General features: G+C 36.5%; 1 protein-coding gene across 4 annotated transcripts; it reads right to left on the bottom strand.

The window, feature by feature from the left end:
• Positions 1–948: 948 nt before the first annotated feature.
• Positions 949–17,148, bottom strand: LOC18446624 (WAT1-related protein At4g08300). 4 transcript variants are annotated; one of them, XM_088850378.1, is made up of 9 exons: positions 17,025–17,148; positions 4,528–4,822; positions 4,216–4,400; positions 4,020–4,082; positions 3,816–3,932; positions 3,442–3,697; positions 2,591–2,746; positions 1,780–1,931; positions 949–1,499 (listed from the first exon to the last, which is right to left on the bottom strand). In XM_088850378.1, exons 3-9 carry the CDS (start codon positions 4,386–4,388, stop codon positions 1,262–1,264), a joined length of 1,155 nt encoding a protein of 384 aa, XP_088706504.1. In that variant the 5' UTR covers positions 4,389–4,400; positions 4,528–4,822; positions 17,025–17,148; the 3' UTR covers positions 949–1,261. The 4 variants fall into 4 exon arrangements, with proteins under 4 accessions (XP_088706504.1, XP_088706505.1, XP_088706506.1 ...); XM_088850379.1 differs by having other exon boundaries at positions 3,442–3,694; positions 17,025–17,144; XM_088850380.1 differs by lacking the exon at positions 4,020–4,082 and having other exon boundaries at positions 17,025–17,144.
• Positions 17,149–18,821: the final 1,673 nt, after the last annotated feature.

Here is an 18,821-nt window from a genome sequence, read left to right on the forward strand (position 1 = left end):
CGCTACTATTAATTGCGATAATTGGTTCTCTGTCAAATTGAGATTTGGTTTACGGGGCAGAGAAGTAATGGGTGATAAGCGTTTTCTGGTCTTTCAAATGAATCAATCAAACCACTGCCCTTGTAGAAGTCTCGTCTCAAGATTTGAACCCATGCTTGCCAAGAGAGACAATAGAGGTTTGGAAACTGGAGAGCTGAAGGGAATAAAGGATGCAATCTTAAAATCACATGCATCTCAAAAATCCATAGGAAAAAGGTTATTTTAATGTTGAAAAAATCTTTTAATTAATCATCTCATTGTATAATATGAAAGAAAAAAAAAATTGTCTCCACGAAACAATGCATCTTACAATACATTATCTAGACGGTCCATTTTTTAGATTTTCATATGTTTATAAATCTACTTGATTTTAACCCTTTTAGGAGTTTAACACTTTATAATTAGATATAAAAATAGATTTTGAGATAATCTTAAGACTGTTTGCCACTACACTTACATGTTATGATAAAATTTGGAGGTGCACTTTAATTGGATTGTTGAAGGTTGCAACCTTATAGAAACAAAGTCTTTTTGTGAATGAAAATACAATTAATTTGTAGAGAGAGAGATGACCTTTTTTGTTTTTTCTTCGCTTTATTCATATAGTATATGGCGGAGATCTCGGTTCCCCATGTTCGTTCTTTCTTCTTACAATTTGCTTCTAAATTTGTGTTTCTCTTTAAAAAATATAGCTTTATTTGTTAGTCGTTGGCTGCCAGTGAATTTTCAATTGCGTCAATAACTTTGTATCCATTTTGGAGAACCATCTCATAAAGTCACGAAAGGTGTAAGCAAAATAGGGAACTAAGCAAATTTCGTTCAACAATATCAACACAATTTAGGAATTTTAATCACTATGTACAATAGGATGATTTTGCAAAATCGGAAACTCATACTTATTTATCACAGTTTTGGACTCATATACATTAATAAATGAAGGGAAATTGAATAAAATACTCATGAGAGATGTATTATTGAGTATTTTACACTTTTTGGTACTATTCCAATTTATAATCATGTGCCTTTTTATGGGCATTTCGAAATGTTAAATAATTCATCTTACATGGGTATTTTGATGATTTTCCCATAAATGAATGAACAAGTAATAAAGGCTCAAATGTGTTGCTCCTCATGGCCTACACGTCAGGTGACGGACCACCCTATGATGCAAACTGCTGTTTTTCTTTTTAGATATTTTATTCTCTCCTGTATAATCTCAGTTCTACTGTTGTTGCACTTGCAGAGTGGTGGGTCCTGCAATCCCAATGTTGCATTTATTTCCAATTTTATCCACTTCATTCATCTCAACTACATTCATTTCCCCCTCAGTTTCTTCCATATTTTGAGAACATTTATCTCCAATTTGAGTCGGCAAGATCTTTTGCTTTTCATTGCCATCCTTGGCTCTACCCCAAAGCACAATGTAAAGCCCAGAAAATACCACAACCATGCCTACGACGCTGCAAAACCGAAACCCTTACTAGTTTAATAATCATGAACTCCGCAGAGATGGTGGATGTGCAGATGCAAGACTGTGCTTCTTGAGTCACACTAGTAAGAATTTTCTGTTGATCTTTCGGGAAGTAATGCTACTAACCAGGCGAGTGAGAAGTAAATGGTCACGGGGATGAAAGAACATGTACTGTACTTATTTTGATCTCTACCAAATACTTAGGAGTTCGAGTGATCCAGGAAAAGAACTTGAGGGAAGAACAAATTTCGTAATAACAATATACTCACCTTCCAATGTGAACATCCACGTGAAGAGCTATGGGTTCAAGAATAGCCACTAATACTGTGCTCGAAGGAGAGAATGCAGCCGTATAAAGAGGGCCTTTTTCTTTGAGGGACCAACTTTGTAAAAAGAATGATAAAGCTGAGCCAAAAACACCCTGCATTAGACCATGAACATTAACTTGTCAATACGTGCGGGTTAGTCCTAAGAGTGATGTAATAGTGAAGAACTTGGAAACAACCATGGTGGATTTGACTTGTTTATCTTTTCTCGAAATCTAAATTACGAAAGCATTTACAACAATAGGAATAATTATGTTTCTTTGAGGTTGAGTTAAGAGTTTAAGATGCTATATACGCTCTTTATGTGTTTGATTCGGTAATTGACAATTCTCATGTCAATTCCAACTAGTACTATTTAAGTTGCAATAGGGAAATCATGTACTGTGTTTGACTATAGATACATACACATTAGCGATGAACCACTTAAATCTTGGTGTTTCTCCATTTTATTTCGTTTTGTTCTATTTGCTTTATGTTGTTAGTGCTACTTGTAATTTCTCCTTTTCCCCATTATCATCATCCTCATCTACTAGGATATTTTGCAAAACATATATTGCCAATTCGAGTTAAGTGAAAAGTAGTTTTTGTGCATAAAATTATAAAAAAAATGAGGATAAAGTGAACGTTCTACATATTTAGAGATGTTATGCTGCTTGCATCTAGATGTGATAATAAATTCATTGAATCCGTTTCATGTAAGGATACAGGAAATCGACATGAGTTTGTTAAATAAGCTCATATGAAGTAATCTTACACTATAAGCATAAGTGAATAACTCGAAGTTCGAATTCGCTGTCCACGCAATGGACTTGTTGATGATAAGTGCCAGTATAGCAGACTGAAGGGCACCCATCCCTAACATCATCGCCGTGAGGGATGCTTGAGCCGGGTAATCCTTAAAAGCCCAAGACTGAATGTCACAAGGTAGAGCCAAGGTTATTAGAAGAAAAGCTTAAAACACGCATATATATATATATATATATATATATATATATATATATATATATATATATATATATATATATATATATATATATATATATATATATATATATATATATATATATATATATATTATAAATTTAATCATAGACACAAGAAGGAAATCAAAATTAAAAAATAAAAAAAATTGAAAAATATCCTTCATAAGGGGTCATAACCCCTTATATTCATTACTGGGGTCAAACATCCTATTTAGCATTAGAGGTTTTGTATTTTAATTTTTGTTTCACTGAAGGACTTCCTCAAAAATGTCCTCCCAAATACATAAATTGGCCCTACTCATGGAACCCTGAACAAGGGAATTTTAGAAATTTGACACGCCTAAGGGGTTCTACCCAAATGAGGAGAGTACCCCAAAAGTTTGGCGAGATCCCTAAAATGCCATTGCTTCTTCAGGGTTTCAAGTATGAATAAAGGCGATTTTGGCAATATTTGAAGATAACTTTTGCGGAGGTATCCCAGTAAAATAAAAATTTAAAAGTAATGCTCTCATATTAGTAGATTTCTTTTGAACCTCTTAGTGATTTTATAAAGGATTTCTACACCTTAAATGATATTTTCCCCAGAAAAACAAAAAGTTAATAACTATAAAGTTTGGATTACCTGATAAAGCAACCATGCACCATATGCAATGACAGCCACAATTATTAAAATTGGACCCAAGGTCCAATTGTCTTTTGGAGTATTGCCTGGAGTGGTATCCAAGAGACGGGAAAGAGGTGTGGGTTTCTTAAGAAAGTCAAGGAACCCCAGTGTAGGACCTTTAATCAATGTCATGATCGTGGCACCTCCAACAGAAGTTATGGTACCCACAATCTTTGCTTGTCCCCTCGCATTCCTTACATTCACTTTCTCCCTTCTAAAAAATGAATAGTTTGCAATGTTAGGTGAAATGATAACAAAAGTGCCGAGTTATTGGCATGTTGAAGGGAGAAAAACCAAAACATCAGTGACTAAATTATAGTGAGTGTCTCTACCTTAGGATAATGGCCAATACAAAAGTAATAGCCGGTAGGAGATTCAATATTGCGACTGCAAAAGTCGATGAAGTGTAAGAAACCCCATAAAAATATGATATTTGGAGAAGAGGAACCCTGCAATGGAAGTATAATGGTATATAAGTGCTCATGTTCATGACAAATGAATGCGAGGAACACAAATAGAGCTTTGCTGGTGCTCACGCCAGTAGTCCAATTACGAAGATGTGGGCCACTGTTTTCAGGCACAGGGGAGGTCTGGTCTTCCTACATAATTCCAAAGATAATATTGAGAGAGGAAGAGAACTGTGGAGTACGCTGAGATGACTCAAAGAATGGTGAGAAAACAAATGCAACTACTGAGTTCACAGAGAGTTTGAGAGGGAGAGAGAGAGAGTACCTTTCTAGGAAATAAGCAAAAGGTGCAATAGCGACGGTGGCGATTAACTGCCTATAGGTAACAAAGATTGTAGGGCTCATCCCTCGCCGAAATGCTACTTTGGTGAGGATAACCATCACAGCAAAACAGCTTTGAAATATGATCAGGGCAAGAGCTGGTCTACACTTCCTCATTTTCCTTTACTCCTAAAATTTCCAAGAAAGGGCAAATTAAACAAGAGTAGTTGGAAAAGGTGAAGAAGAAGAATTACAGAGAAATTTGTTATGAAGTGAAGCTCCCATGCTTCTTAATGTGCCTTGCAACCTCACTCACAGGCAATGACGTTTTCTCCTTGCTTAAGCACCCTCATGGGCGTTTCGGGGGAGGGGGACCACCTTACACATTGTCTCCTCCTCCTTTCTTCTTTCCTTCCTGTAGTTATTCACCTTTCTTTCTTTCTTTCTTTCTTTTTCTTTTTTTTTTCAGCCTGAGGCCTTAGTTCTTCCTCGGTAGGTGGGATTCAGGCTGCAAACAAAGATGTGCGCGATGGCCTCGATCCGCACACATGAAACTCACAAGCTCAACAATGGCTGGGCCCCGCGATGCCTCATTACACATGAATGGTAGTCTGGCCCCCAAAAAATAAATTTTTAGCCCGACCTGAGTCCGGTTCGCAATCTTGTCTACAAGGTTCGAAACAAAAAAATCTAGCCAGGCCAAACCCGGCCTTTTATTAATGCAGGAAAATATTATTTTAAAACTGTACGAAAAAATTTAGGTCTCGAAATTACACCGGGCTTACCAAAAGCCCGGCCATACCCTCAATCCCAAAAGCCTGCAGGCCAGGATCGCCAGTGAATACCCCTTAGCCCAACTCCATGAAGGCACACGACGCCAAGATGAGGCCTTACGGGCCCACAGCGCCCGTGCATCCAGTGAGGCACGATGTGGGGAAGCAACCAATAATGCCGAGATCCACTACGAATGCTCTCCAATGTAAATATCGCACGACCACTATGGACCATGGAGAATGAAAAACTATTGAATTGGGAAAAAACACTGAGGAAGCCACATTTATTCGACTGAAATGAGAGTAGAAAGCAAGGAACCTGATGTATGTATACCATGAACCCAAGCAAGCGGCCACCTTTTTTATTTTTTATTTTCTCTTTTGTTATAAAGTCATCCAAACAAAGAAAAAAATCCTAAAAAAGGAAAGTCAAATGAAAATGAGCACGTGTCAATAAAAAAAACCAGAAAAATCACCGGAAATTCACCCAAACTCCTAAGGTAAGGGTAAGTGCTCCATATTCCGACAAAGAAGCACACAATAGTGTGCATGGCATGTGGTACTCCACAAGGGAGCCCACCATCATTGCAATTTAGAGAGGCGATTAACCCAAAAGGCTATATAGAGAGGGGATTAATCCAAATTCCCATGAAAGGCTATGTATTGGGGTTCATTTAACCCCACTTGTCGGCATACTATCGTGATTAGTTTTAATTGGTGATCTAGAAAATATATAAAAATAAAAAAAAAAATACGGTAGGGGATGATTTTTGGTAGCCTAAATTTTTTTTAGATAAACTAATAGAAAAGGGAAAAATATAAAGGAGGGGGAAGACCAAGCCAACACTAAATCCCTCCTAGAATTAATTCGGTCCATGTTGATTCCCAATCCGATAGGCAATTTCCTGTTTAGAAAGTGTGATGTGAATTAAGTTTTCTTGTGAAAGTTACTTGCATGGTATAAATTACTTGATAAAGAGAAACATGGCTTTGCTGCTTTCATAGGTATGAAAGTGATGAGAGCGATTTATGTATCTTAGATTCCCACGGTGGGCGCCAAACTGTTTACGATGAACATCAAAGAGATCTTTAGAGCAAGATCCCTCATATTTGAACATCACAAATTGATTTTAAAAAGTGATAGAGAGTGAGAAAATCAAATTATGATCAGAGGCCAAATCTATTAAAATATGAATAGATCCGCTCTCATATCAGTGGCAGATCCAGTATCGAACCAAAGAGCATGAAATACTATGTAAAAAGTAATAAAACTAATTTCATTATAATAGAATAAACAAAAATAAAAAAAACAAAATAAAGAGTAAAAATGTACCAGACCGAGCCAGTTGGCCCAGGACTCTCGAGGCTTCGAGGCCTCGCCCATATCAGGACAGACTAGTTTATATCATGTGTCATCTTTGTCTCTTTTCAGGTTTTGACAAGGTCTTGGCTTAGTTGGATGGATTTCTTGATCTAAGGGCTCCAAGTGGCTTAAAGCTAGGGTTTTTCTAAGTCTACGTTTTCTCAGGTCTTTGATTTCCTGACCTATGGGTTAACAAAGTCTCACCCTAAATGGATCACATACTGTATTTATATAAAGACTCAAATCATACTAAGATGGATAATTTTAAGCAGATTTACCAGCCAAATTTCCATTTTGGGGATCAAAGGGAGCCCAAATCTGATCAAAATTAGCAGTTACATTTTTGTGATATTGCCTACCAAAAATCAGGTAAATAAGCTATTTTGTTATTTTTTCGTGATTTATTACTAAAACAATGGTATTGTTGGATTTTGGGTCACAGGATAGGGATCACATACTACGATGGTCTATGGTTTGGGAGTTTACTGGGATAATGTGGACCTAAGGGTTCAAGAGTATAATAAAATTTGTCAGTTTTAAAAATGGGGTGTCTATAGTTGCCGCTCTTTGCTACTCCCTGTTCTTCGAGGGACAGATGAGTGACAAAGAAGTGGACACTCTTTGGCGCTCTCTGTCCTTCAAGGCGTAGATGAGTGGCAAATATAATGCAGATATTTTAAATTTCACCCTGATGTTTCGTAGTCAGAGGGCATACCAACTATCGCTCCAAGACATTGCACTCCCTGCTCACCCACCTAGGGCAATTTCATTCTAAGGTTTTCGGTGTGAGATCTCGATGAATTACGCAAGCTTGAAACACGAGTTGGATTTTCTAGCCATGCCACTTAACTTCAGGGGTTTTCACAATTTCAAAATTTGAAACTGCCATTTTTTTTTTTCCCCTTAGGGTTTCCTAAGGCCTTCTGTAGGTTTTTCTTGTTTAGGAAAATGTTTGCCCGGTCAATTTTGAAGAGAGAGATGAGGTGGCAATGCGGTAATCATAATATATGGGTGTCCAAGCTCCTTAGTTTTTAAAAGTATTTTTAGAAATTTTGAAAACAAGGGGGGAATTTTGAAATAGAACTCAAAACTTTGATAGGTTACGATTTTAAGAAAGAAATTAAGGTTTTTGAAAACACAAGACATATAATGAAAATTTGGAAATGAGAAAGATATTTTTGAAAATAAATTTTGAAAATTTTGAAATGAGAAAGATATTTTGTAAGACCCTCTAAGAAGTTTAACGCCATGCAGCATTGGACAGGGTAATTGGCAGTTATCCTAATAACACCATGGACTATTTTTTAAAATAAAAGTTTTGAAATGAAAATTTTAAGATTATTCTTATTATAATTATCTAAATGTGGGTCTTACAGTTTAACCACTTGTGACCCGCATTGGTGGACCCTATATAAGCGTATCGGGTCCTTACTTGAATCTTCAGGATGAGGAATCATCAACTATTTCTTTATCTTCCAACGTCAGCTCTTGAATTTCAATTCAAAGGAGAGTTATTCGGAGTTTTCGAGCAAAACAGAGTCTTGAAGAACATACGATACTGCCCCTTGGTACTCAGAATCTCTTTGGATTTCTGATTTCATTCCTCCACAATTTACCTTTCGAAGTCCAAATGATCAAGGTCCTTAATAATGTTTTATCAGGCTAATGCTCATTGATTTTTCTTTTGACGTCATTCTGACACGGGAAGAAGGAAGAGAAGATGTTTAGAGAGAAAAGACTTTAGAAAATAGAAGAAAATGAGAAATTTTTCATCACCCCGAGGTCCCTTTCGGTGTTCAGCCCGGTAGCCTTTTTTCCAATGCTTGGGGTTCTTTTCAGATTTTAAACCCAACAAATTTTATTTTTTTATTTATTTTTCATCACCCCAGGGTCCCTTTCTAGTGTTCATCTTTGTTGCCTTTTTTTTTTTTAATGCTTGGGGTTCCTTTTGGATCTTCAGCTCAGTGAAACTTTTTCTTTATTTTTGAAAAAGATGACGAAGGAGAAGGAGAAAAGCCGATGGTGCTTTTTTCTGGCATTTCGCTTTAAGACTATGTAAGAATTTGATCATCTTTCCCTTATCCAGGTGGCAGGGAGATTCTAATATCAGTTATCATCTAATTTCTCTTGCCCTATGTTGGCATCCAATATCTCTTTGACAATGGTTGTCGAGTTCCCTTGGATTTATCTATTGAATTGCTCCACTTGAACCTTGATTTTGGGACTAAGAATCACTCTTAGTTTCCTAATCCCTCAATCTTTTGTGTGGACAGACAAGCTCATTAGGTTTTCCCTATTAATGAGATAATTTATGTTACTCATTAGGAGTTAATGCTTTTTGAAGTTCGAGGTGTGAATGCCCCATTTGGTTTTTTGCAAGGGGTGAGTGATCACCCAACTCATTTTCGATTGTCTCTTTCATTCCAAATTTTGTGTTTCTTTTCAGGAGTTAATTTGGTAATAGTCTCATTCTCAGTGCTTAAGCTCGGGTGAGACTCTCGCACAAGAATAGTGACTGAGTTAATATTGGATGGACTTATGGCATATTGGGAGTTAACAAACAAGGGTTCAATCTCAATAACTGCCCTTGTTGTGCCCTCTTCATGTGAGGAGATTGCCTTTATTAAGTAATTTGATGGGATTGCAGAGATGAACTTTCTTGTATGGGGATGCCCCAGTTATCCGAGTTGTGCTCTTGCCCTAGTTATCATCTAAAAATCCCTCCTCTTTAGGAGATGACTCATTTTTGTCTTCAATATTTCGTTCTTCATCTCAGATGGGCGAATCATTCACAAAGTCTTGTGAAGGTGGCCCGGGTGACCCCCTTATAATTTCCAAAGGTTCGAGCTCTTTCGACTCTACTGTCAAATCTTTTGGAATAGTCAAATCTGGGCTATTTGCTTCTCCATCATCTATAACTGGGTTCATCTCAAAGGGTGACTCGATTAAATCTTCTAAACTTAGTTCCTCATCCCATATAGGTGGGTTGGAGAGAACGTCTGGTGAAGGTGGCTCAGGTGGGCCTCTTAAGAGTTCTAAAAAATCATCTTCCTTTGGTTTTTTTAGGAGATAAGTTTTCTTGAAGAATTTGCTCCTCTATTTTCTTAAGAGTAATAATTCCAAAACAAAGGGATTTTTTACCATCGTGAACTTGGAGACCATAAACTTCGGAGCCTTGGTTGAGCTAATGCTCGATTCCAATTTGCTTTTGCGAGTTTGATTCGTTGTCACACATATGTGAATCATTTATTATGTTAATTTGGAAGTATGGATTGAAGGGATCATCTACCCTAGTTTGATTCATGACGATGGGGATTTCTTGTGCCACTTTCGGGACTGCGTCTTGGAGTGGAATTTCACATGTGATGACCCTTTCTCTTGCCCTTTTTTGGGTTAACTCTTATGTGAGCTTGTGCTCATTTTGTTCTTCATCTACTGAACTTTTCTATAGATTTCTTCTTATGCTCCAAGGCCATTGTTGATGTTTTTCGGGCTTGGGTGCAGTTTGTGATTATTTTGAGTTAATTAGGTTGACATCAGAACTATTTATCGAGACATCTAGAGTTTCTGTTTTTTCTCTGCCATCAGCCTCTTTCTTTCTGACACTAATTAGAAAGGGACCGCCCCATTGTTGAAGAAGGTAACATATTCTGAAGCCCTGTTCCCTAATGTCATGCCTACCCTCACAGATTCAGGGAGTGGAGTTTCGATGACTCACATAGCAGTCTCTCTAAATCTAGTTATAAAGTCAGAAGGAGACTAGCCCGACTTTTGTTTAGTAGAAGTTAACTCACCAAGGGTGACGAGTCTTAGCCCTGTCTCACAATAGTGGGAGGAAAATTACCTGAACATTTTGTCAGAAGTTGCTTGAGGGTTATCCATCATGAATTTTCGATGCCACATCAGGGGCTCTTTTGATAAGCTATGCGAGAACATGACCTTAACTTGGTTAGGTACGTTTCGTAGTGTATGGACAATTAATAACTAGGCATTGATATGTGCCTCAGGGTCATCTTTCCCAGAAAATTTGATTATGAATTATGGCATTACAAACCCTACTGGTAGATCTTCTCGGTGTCCTAAAGTTTATTGTACATAAGCTTTAGGAGCTGAGAAATCTCGTATTCCGATTTTCTCTAAAGAGTCTTGAAGGCGTTTCATGTGGTTGAATTGAGTCGTTGTTATAATAGCGAGCTGACTTGGTTGCATGGCCTATTGAACCTAGATTTGTGGTACGTGGCTTGTATAGATTGGTTGTTGGGCCCATATAGGGGGTTGCCCCAAAGATTGAGCATGGGGAGTGTGGTGAATTCGGTGTGGCGATTGTCGATCTATAGACTCAATTGGGTTTAACTGGGTCTGAATTGATCTATTACTCGAAGTTTGCACTACATGGCTATGTTAAAAAGCCTGCAGGATAGGATCACCACTTGATTGGGATGGACGATTCGAGCTGCTATGATGACTAGACCTCTGATCTTAGGTGGCTAGGCCTACCTGCCCCTGACCTTGACTGGATGATCTATCCCTAGGGTTAGGTTATTCTCTTGTCTCAGTATTGGATCGAAAGAGTGAAGGAAGGCCATAACTACTGCCAGATGGAGTCTGCGCTCTAAGTAGTCCTAGGCTCGAGTGACGACTTGAATTAGACCCCTAGCCCGTAGTGGGTTGGATTGGTAGGCTAACACCCCTAGGGTTATATTGGTTTGAGCCAACTTGTTTGAGGTGACCTATAGCTTGAGCTTCTGACCTGACCTACCTAAATTGACTACACTGAATGGTGTACCCTTTGTTCAACAAGTCTTGAAAGAATGCATGCACCTTATGATTAATTAGGTCAAAGACCTTTATTGGTGCTGGGTTGCTTGGGTAGACTTTATCTAATGTGTATGAACCCCACTTGCCCACTAACTGGCTGATTGTTAATATTAGAATGCTGGGCTCCTAATTGAACATCAAGGTTAACGTGGTTGAGATTGGCCAACTCAGAGATCTGGGCCAGGGCATTACTTTGGTGAGCTGACTGTATTGAAGCTAACCCCCATGTTATGGAGGATTGCCCCTAGCTTAACCGCTTGACTGTTCAAGGTATTACGGACGCTATTAACATGTTGGTTCATGGCTTCCAAATGATGGCCCTGAGGTTGGCTTGGACGGCTAGGTATGGTTCCATATGGGTTGAGACTCGACTCACAGACATGAGTGCTATGGAATTGTGAGGGAGCACTGTGAAAGTGCCTCTCAGACTGACTAGGTTCTCTGGATATAGACTGGGCTGAAGCTATAGGGTTGGACCTTGCTTTGCTTTGATCTTGGGCCATGACTCCAAGATTTGTGTAAACTAGAAGGTTAGATTTGGCTTGGACATGGACCTAGACTAGGCTTTGCTTGAGCCTCAATGGACCTAGTTGGACTAAGGCAGGTTAAACTGAGGCTTAGACCAAGGGAAGGCCATAACTACTGCCAGATGGAGTCTGCGCTCTAAGTAGTCCTAGGCTCGAGTGACGACTTGAATTAGACCCCTAGCCCGTAGTGGGTTGGATTGGTAGGCTAACACCCCTAGGGTTATATTGGTTTGAGCCAACTTGTTTGAGGTGACCTATAGCTTGAGCTTCTGACCTGACCTACCTAAATTGACTACACTGAATGGTGTACCCTTTGTTCAACAAGTCTTGAAAGAATGCATGCACCTTATGATTAATTAGGTCAAAGACCTTTATTGGTGCTGGGTTGCTTGGGTAGACTTTATCTAATGTGTATGAACCCCACTTGCCCACTAACTGGCTGATTGTTAATATTAAAATGCTGGGCTCCTAATTGAACATCAAGGTTAACGTGGTTGAGATTGGCCAACTCAGAGATCTGGGCCAGGGCATTACTTTGGTGAGCTGACTGTATTGAAGCTAACCCCCATGTTATGGAGGATTGCCCCTAGCTTAACCGCTTGACTGTTCAAGGTATTACGGACGCTATTAACATGTTGGTTCATGGCTTCCAAATGATGGCCCTGAGGTTGGCTTGGACGGCTAGGTATGGTTCCATATGGGTTGAGACTCGACTCACAGACATGAGTGCTATGGAATTGTGAGGGAGCACTGTGATGGTGCCTCTCAGACTGACTAGGTTCTCTGGATATAGACTGGGCTGAAGCTATAGGGTTGGACCTTGCTTTGCTTTGATCTTGGGCCATGACTCCAAGATTTGTGTAAACTAGAAGGTTAGATTTGGCTTGGACATGGACCTAGACTAGGCTTTGCTTGAGCATCAATGGACCTAGTTGGACTAAGGCAGGTTAAACTGAGGCTTAGACCAAGGGTGAGCCTTGTTTGGACTTAGGTTTGAACCCTAAACTAAGGTGAAGCTAGTCTAGGTCTATGGACAACTCTGAATCTAGATGTAAGCTATGACTAGACTGAATGGATCTTGCTAGACTCGATGGGTTTTGGTTAGGACCCTAAACTAGGATGAGTCTAGTCAAGTTTTAGAGGCAGCTCTATACTTAGACCTAGGCTAGGACCTAGACTGGAGTCTAGACTAGATGGGTATGAGTCATGGCTCAGATCAAGAGGGGGTCTAGGTTCAGACCTGGATGTGAACCTGGTTCGGACCTGGACTGAGCTGGGTACAAGCTTGGGCTTGGACGTAGAAGGATTGGTTATCAGATTGGATGTGGACCCATCAAGATGAGATTAGGCATGAGCCTTGGCTCAAACCATAAAGGGGCCAGGTTCGGACCTGAGTGTGACCTTTGTTCGGACCTGGGCTACATCGGGTAGAATCCTGGACTTGGACCCAAAAGGTTTAAGCTCAGACCAGAAGTGGATCTGGACTAAGATCTAAGACTAATAAATTAAGATAAGCAAACAATACACTCGAAATTTTTTTCCTAAACTATGGGTAAGCTCGGTTTGAGTGGGTCCCTAACTATTGAAATATAGCAGTAGATCCCCACGTAGGTCCTGGTCACCTGTTAAAGGAATCAACCAGGTCCTACTATGTGTGGAGTTGCTTTGAGGCAAAGGATCACGGAGGGGCACTCACAGTTAAAGTTATGTGAATCCCATCCGCCTCGGCTCTCAAGGCTAGGTTCCCCTCACAACAGTTATTATCAGAGTTTGGGGGTTTTTAAAATATTTATTGGTTTCCCGAGCTTCCCCGGTCTATTATGTGCAATGGTGTGTAAAGGAGCACGCAAGTAAAAAAAAAAGTGGCAAGCAAGCAAACACACAAGAAACAAAGAAATATGAGTACTTGGAACAAATCGTGCCGAGTGAGGTGCGCTTTGAGTGGGAGTCTTGACCGACCAAAAGAATTGTTCAAGGGTGGGGGTAAGCAACCCCTAAGAAGGTATACAGTGAATAAAAGTGGAACCGGGCACAACCCGTGCTTAGTTAAGTGCGCCCTGAGTCGAGGGTGAATAGGTCAAGGCACATTAGAGAGAGTGCAGGTGACCCTCGAAAGTTTCTCCTCTTTTTTTTTTTGATGAACAAAGAGAAGTGAAAAATGTTGAATTGCACGCAAAGAAATAGAAAGTGGTTTTTTTTTTTTACAAAGTATTTTGTTTTTTTCTTTTTTTTTTCTGAAAAAGAAGATTCCTTAAAGGTGAATTTTTTTTTTTAAGTGAAGATTCCCTTTTTTCTTACAAAAATGAAATGGCTTACAAAAAGAAACTTTTGTAGCAAAAGTGATTTTTTAAAAAAAAACCAAATAAGCTTTAAAAGTTGTTGTTGTTTTCTTTTTTTTGTTTTTGGTAAAGCAAATTTACTTTTTTTCAGAAATGAGAAAGGCCTTAAAAATATATTTTTTTAAAGCAAGATATCCTTTAAAAGATTTTTTTTTTATATAAAAACAAAGATTCCTAAAAAATTTGGTGATTTTTTTTTCTCAGAAAAAGTGCTTTTTTATTTTAAAATTAAAATGGCTAAAGTTTTCTTTTTTTTTTTAGTGGATAAGAAAGATGGCCTCAAAGACTCACTTTCCTTTTCTTTTCTTTTTTTTTTCAATGTGTGTGTGTCTGTGTTTTGAGAAAGAATGGCGTTAGAAAAATAAAAACAACTTTTCACAACAGCAAACCTTTTTTTTTTTTTTAGCAAAAGTTATTCGTACTTTCTTTTTTTTTTTCCTGTTTGAAGCAATGAGAGTTTTTCGTTCTTTTTTTTGGAGATGGCAAAGGCCTAAAAAAAAGTGATTTTCCTGAGTTTTTTGTTATTTTAACAAAGAAAAGAAAGAAACTAGAACAAATAAAGGGCAATTTTATTTTTTTTGGAAAGCAAAAATGCCGCAAAAGTGGTTTTTTTTGTTTTTAACTCAAGTGCTAAATTAAAAGAGAAGAAATTAATCACTTTTTTTAATTCAAAAATACCTTAGAATGAAATCTTTATTTTGAAGGAAAATAAATTTTTTTTTTTTTTGAAAGAAAGAGACTTCTTAAAAAAAAATTATCTAGAAAATTTTATTTTTTATTTTTTATTTTTTGAAAATGAAAAGGGCTCAATTCTTTTTGAAGGAGAAGAGGTCTTATTTATTTTATTTTATTTTTTTAAAAGACAAGCGTTTTTTTTTTAAACAAATGGAAGGGCCTGTTTTTACGAAAGAAGAGAAAGAAATGACCAGAATCTTATCCCTTCAACCCTTTAGCAAGATAATAACAAGTTAACAAATTTTTTATGAAAAGAAAAAGGTGATGGCTATGAGCTGAAGATCAACCAGCTTATTTTAGGAAGAGAAAGAAGATTGACAGAATCTTATCCCATCCGTTTAGCCCGATACACTTTAGCAAGATAATAACAAGGAAATAAGTTTTTATAAAAAAAAAGGGGTGATGGTGAGAAAGAATCTTATCTCTGAGAAAAAAATAACCAAAATCTTATTAGAAAGAAAATAAGAAAATGACTAGAATCTTCTGCCTAAGAAAGAAAATGATCATAATCTTATCTTTTTAACAAGATAATAACAAGTTAACAAAATTTTTATGGAAAGAAATAAAATCTCATCCTTTAGCAAGATAATAACGAGTTAACAAAATTTTTATGGAAAGAAATAGAAAGACGTGATGGTGATGACGAAGGAATAAACACAATAAAGAAGATGATATAATGGCTCAAAAAAGAAGGGATCAACACAACAAAGAAGATGATGATGCTAAAAAATGAAGTAAAAAAAGCTTGCAAATATAATAGCAAAGAAAAAGGGGTCAACTCAACAAAGAAGATGATCATAATGGCTCAAAAAAGAAGAAAAAAAAGAGCCTGTAAACATAATAGCAAAGGAAGTACAGCGACAGATGAATTGGATGGAAGGTGTTGTTTTAATGAATTTTATTTATTTATTTAGACTTAAAAAAATTCCCCTAAAAGATATTTGGGCTTTTTTTTTTTTGACAAATTTTTTTTTTTAATCCAAAAACGTTTCTCTAGCAAAATATATATTTTTTTAAATTAAAAAGAAGGCCTGAAAAGAAATCCTTTTTTTTTTTTTTTCTTTTTAAGGAAGAGACCTTTTTTTAAAAAAATGATTTTATTTTTAATAAACTTTTCTTCTTGAAAAAGAGAAAGGCTTTAAAAGTTATTTTAAAAAACCAAACAAGTGGTTTTTTTTTTTTTTAAAAAAAAAAGACTTTTTTTTTCGAATAAATTTTGTTTTGTTTGTTCCTCTCTTCCACGCCCAAAGACTCTCCCTTTCACCATCTTTTTTGTCTATTTTCTCTCAATCACCCATTTCAGTATTTCTTCTCCTTATTTTATCTCAATCTCCACTTTCCTATTTCTTCGCCGTATTTTTCTCAATCTCCTTTCTTATTTTTTCTCCCCATTTTCCTTCAATTTCACTTCCTTATTTTCTCCTTTTTATGTCTCCAAAATAATGCCTTTCTAAAAAAGCTCACGCTATTGCTAATTCACCATTCTATTGTAATAACTTAAAAATAAACAAGATAAACCTATGACTCTATATCCTATAATGACCTATGTAATAGGTAAAATACTAAATAAGCGATATCCCCATATCCCAACACTTACTTTCCTTATCTTTTTGAAGCAGATAATCCTAAAAAAAGGTGCTCTTTTGTGAAAATGCAATAGGATCCAACCTTTGTTAATGAGGATATGAAAGCCCAATTTTTTAATGTTAAAACGAAACCAAAGATGTAAAATCGAAGGAGGTGGAGAAGAAAAGAAAATCGATAAGCACCAAATTATGGAATAAAAAGAAACTAGCGCAAGGTACAATTAAATAAACTGAAAAAAAAATGGCCCTCAAAAGAAGATCTCGGTTTTTTTTTTTTGGTGTACAATCTAGCTTGAAATGCCCCACGGTAGGCGCCAAATTGTTTACAATGCAAATCGAAGATATCTTCATAACAAGATCCCTCAGATCTGAACACCACAAATTGATCGAGATCTTCAAAGCAAAATCCCTCAGATCTGAACACCAAATTGATTGAGATCTTCAGAGAAAGATCCCTCAGATCTAAACACCACAAATTGATTTTAAAAAAGTGATAGAGAGTGGAAAAATCAAATTCTGATAAGAGGCTATATCTATTAAAAAAACAAATAGATCCGCTCTCATATCAGTGAGAGAGCCAACATCGATCCAAATAGCACGCAATACTATGTAAAAAATAATAAAACTAATTTAATTCTAATAAAAGAAATACAAGAAATAGTAAAAATATACCTGACCGGGCCAATTGGTCCGGGACTCCCAAGGGCTCGCCCGTATTAGGATTGAGTTTACGTTGTACGTCCTCTAGGTTGTCTCTGATTTCGTGGCCTATGGGTTAACAAAGTCTCACCCTAAATAGGTTAGAAAATGTGTCTATATAAAGGGTGAAATCATACTAAAATAGACATATACCAATTTTAAGCAGATTTGCCAACCAAATTTCCATTTTATGGGTGAAAGGGAGCCCAAATATGATCAAAATTAGCAAGTTGAGTGTTTGTGATATTGCCACTCAGTAAAAATATTGCCTACTAGTAAAAATAAGCTATTTTTCTATTTTTACTTGATTTATTACTAAAATAATGATTTTGTAAGATTTGGATTACAGGGATTACGGACTATAATGGTCTATGGTTCGGGAGTTTACTGGGATAGTATGGTCCTAAGAGTTCAAGAGTATCATAGAATTTACTATTTTTAAAAATGGGGTGTCTACACACTTAAATGGGTATTCCACACATCCTAATGCCAAGATTTCTGAGTTGGTTGAATTTAGGGAAGATGGAGTGGTATGGAAAATTAATTTAGCTTCAAAATGACAAATGAAACAACTATTTCTAGCTACTTTGCCCTCATGGAATTTCTCAATAAGGTTGTTATTCATAGCGAAGTTGAGGATGAGGTAGTCTGGTATATTGAGTTTAATAGTGTATTCTATGTTAAGGGGCCGTTTGGGTACCTGGAAATCTATTACCAGAAAATAGATTATAAGGAAATATGACATTTACACTGTTTGAGTACACTCAATGGTAAGGAAATGAAAAGAGATTACGCAAGATTTTCAATGAAAAGAGATTACGAAAGATTTTCCTAAAAATCAAGAAATCCATTACGCGTGGTGATAGGGGAATTACGAAAGTGACAGATAGTTTTGGGAAATCCCTTTTTAAGCTCGTCCGCTTATCTAAAGACATCAGTTGTCCTATAAAAACAAAAAGAAGAAAAATAAAAATTAGTAATCAATGATAAATTATACCACACAATCATAATAAAAAATTTCGCATAACATAATGTGATCCCTCCTTTTTTAAGCTTGTCCCTCATCTGATGGCATTAGTGTCCTATAAAACAACAATTAATAAAAATAAAAATCAGTAATCAATGATAAATTACACAACACAATCATAATAAGAACTTTTACGCAACATAATCTTCATAAGAGATTACTAAAATCTCAATTAAAAAAACATACCTCTTTAGTCTCCTCCAATACCTCAAAAATTTATACTGCAATTACCAAACCTTCTAGTTTACTAATCAAACTTCTTCTCATTTTTTACTCATACTCTACGGATTTTGAATTTAGTATCATAAATTTATTGTTTATTTGAAATTATATAGAGAGATATTTGAAAAATTTCTATAAAAAATAAATAAAAATAAGGGTTATGATAATAAAATCATGTTATTTCAATCAAATTGTTCCAATGACTTATCATGTTGAAACCAATGTCATGTTAGAAAACATGTGATTACATATAAGTGCCAAAGGCATTTAAAATAAGTAGGAAATAGTGTCATCACTGTAAAATGGTACAAGTTATTATTAGAAAATCATTTTGGAATGGTGATAATGTTATTATTAGAAATCTTTTTGGAATGGTGTGATGATGATTTTAATTCAGCATTTTAGTGGAATTTTTTGACAAAAAAGAAAGAAATGATAGTTCTGCATTTTGGTGGAATTTTGTGACAAAAAAGAAAAAAATGATAGTTTATAGGCATGTGCTGGTAAATGTTGGTAATGCA

The sequence above is a fragment of the Amborella trichopoda genome, chromosome 10, assembly GCF_054954075.1.
Source record: "Amborella trichopoda isolate Santa Cruz 75 chromosome 10, AtrichopodaSantaCruz75HAP2 v2.0, whole genome shotgun sequence".
Classification (NCBI taxonomy): domain Eukaryota; kingdom Viridiplantae; phylum Streptophyta; class Magnoliopsida; order Amborellales; family Amborellaceae; genus Amborella; species Amborella trichopoda.

Excerpts from the sequence above, each read along its gene's own strand:
- LOC18446624 (XM_088850378.1), bottom strand. The coding sequence starts at position 4,388 with ATGAGGAAGTGTAGACCAGCTCTTGCCCTGATCATATTTCAAAGCTGT. Across the intron at positions 1,932-2,590 it reads TATTCACTTATGCTTATAGT|GGTGTTTTTGGCTCAGCTTT; the intron begins GTAAGATTACTT and ends GGTCTAATGCAG. Across the intron at positions 1,500-1,779 it reads GTGGATGTTCACATTGGAAG|CGTCGTAGGCATGGTTGTGG; the intron begins GTGAGTATATTG and ends TCGGTTTTGCAG.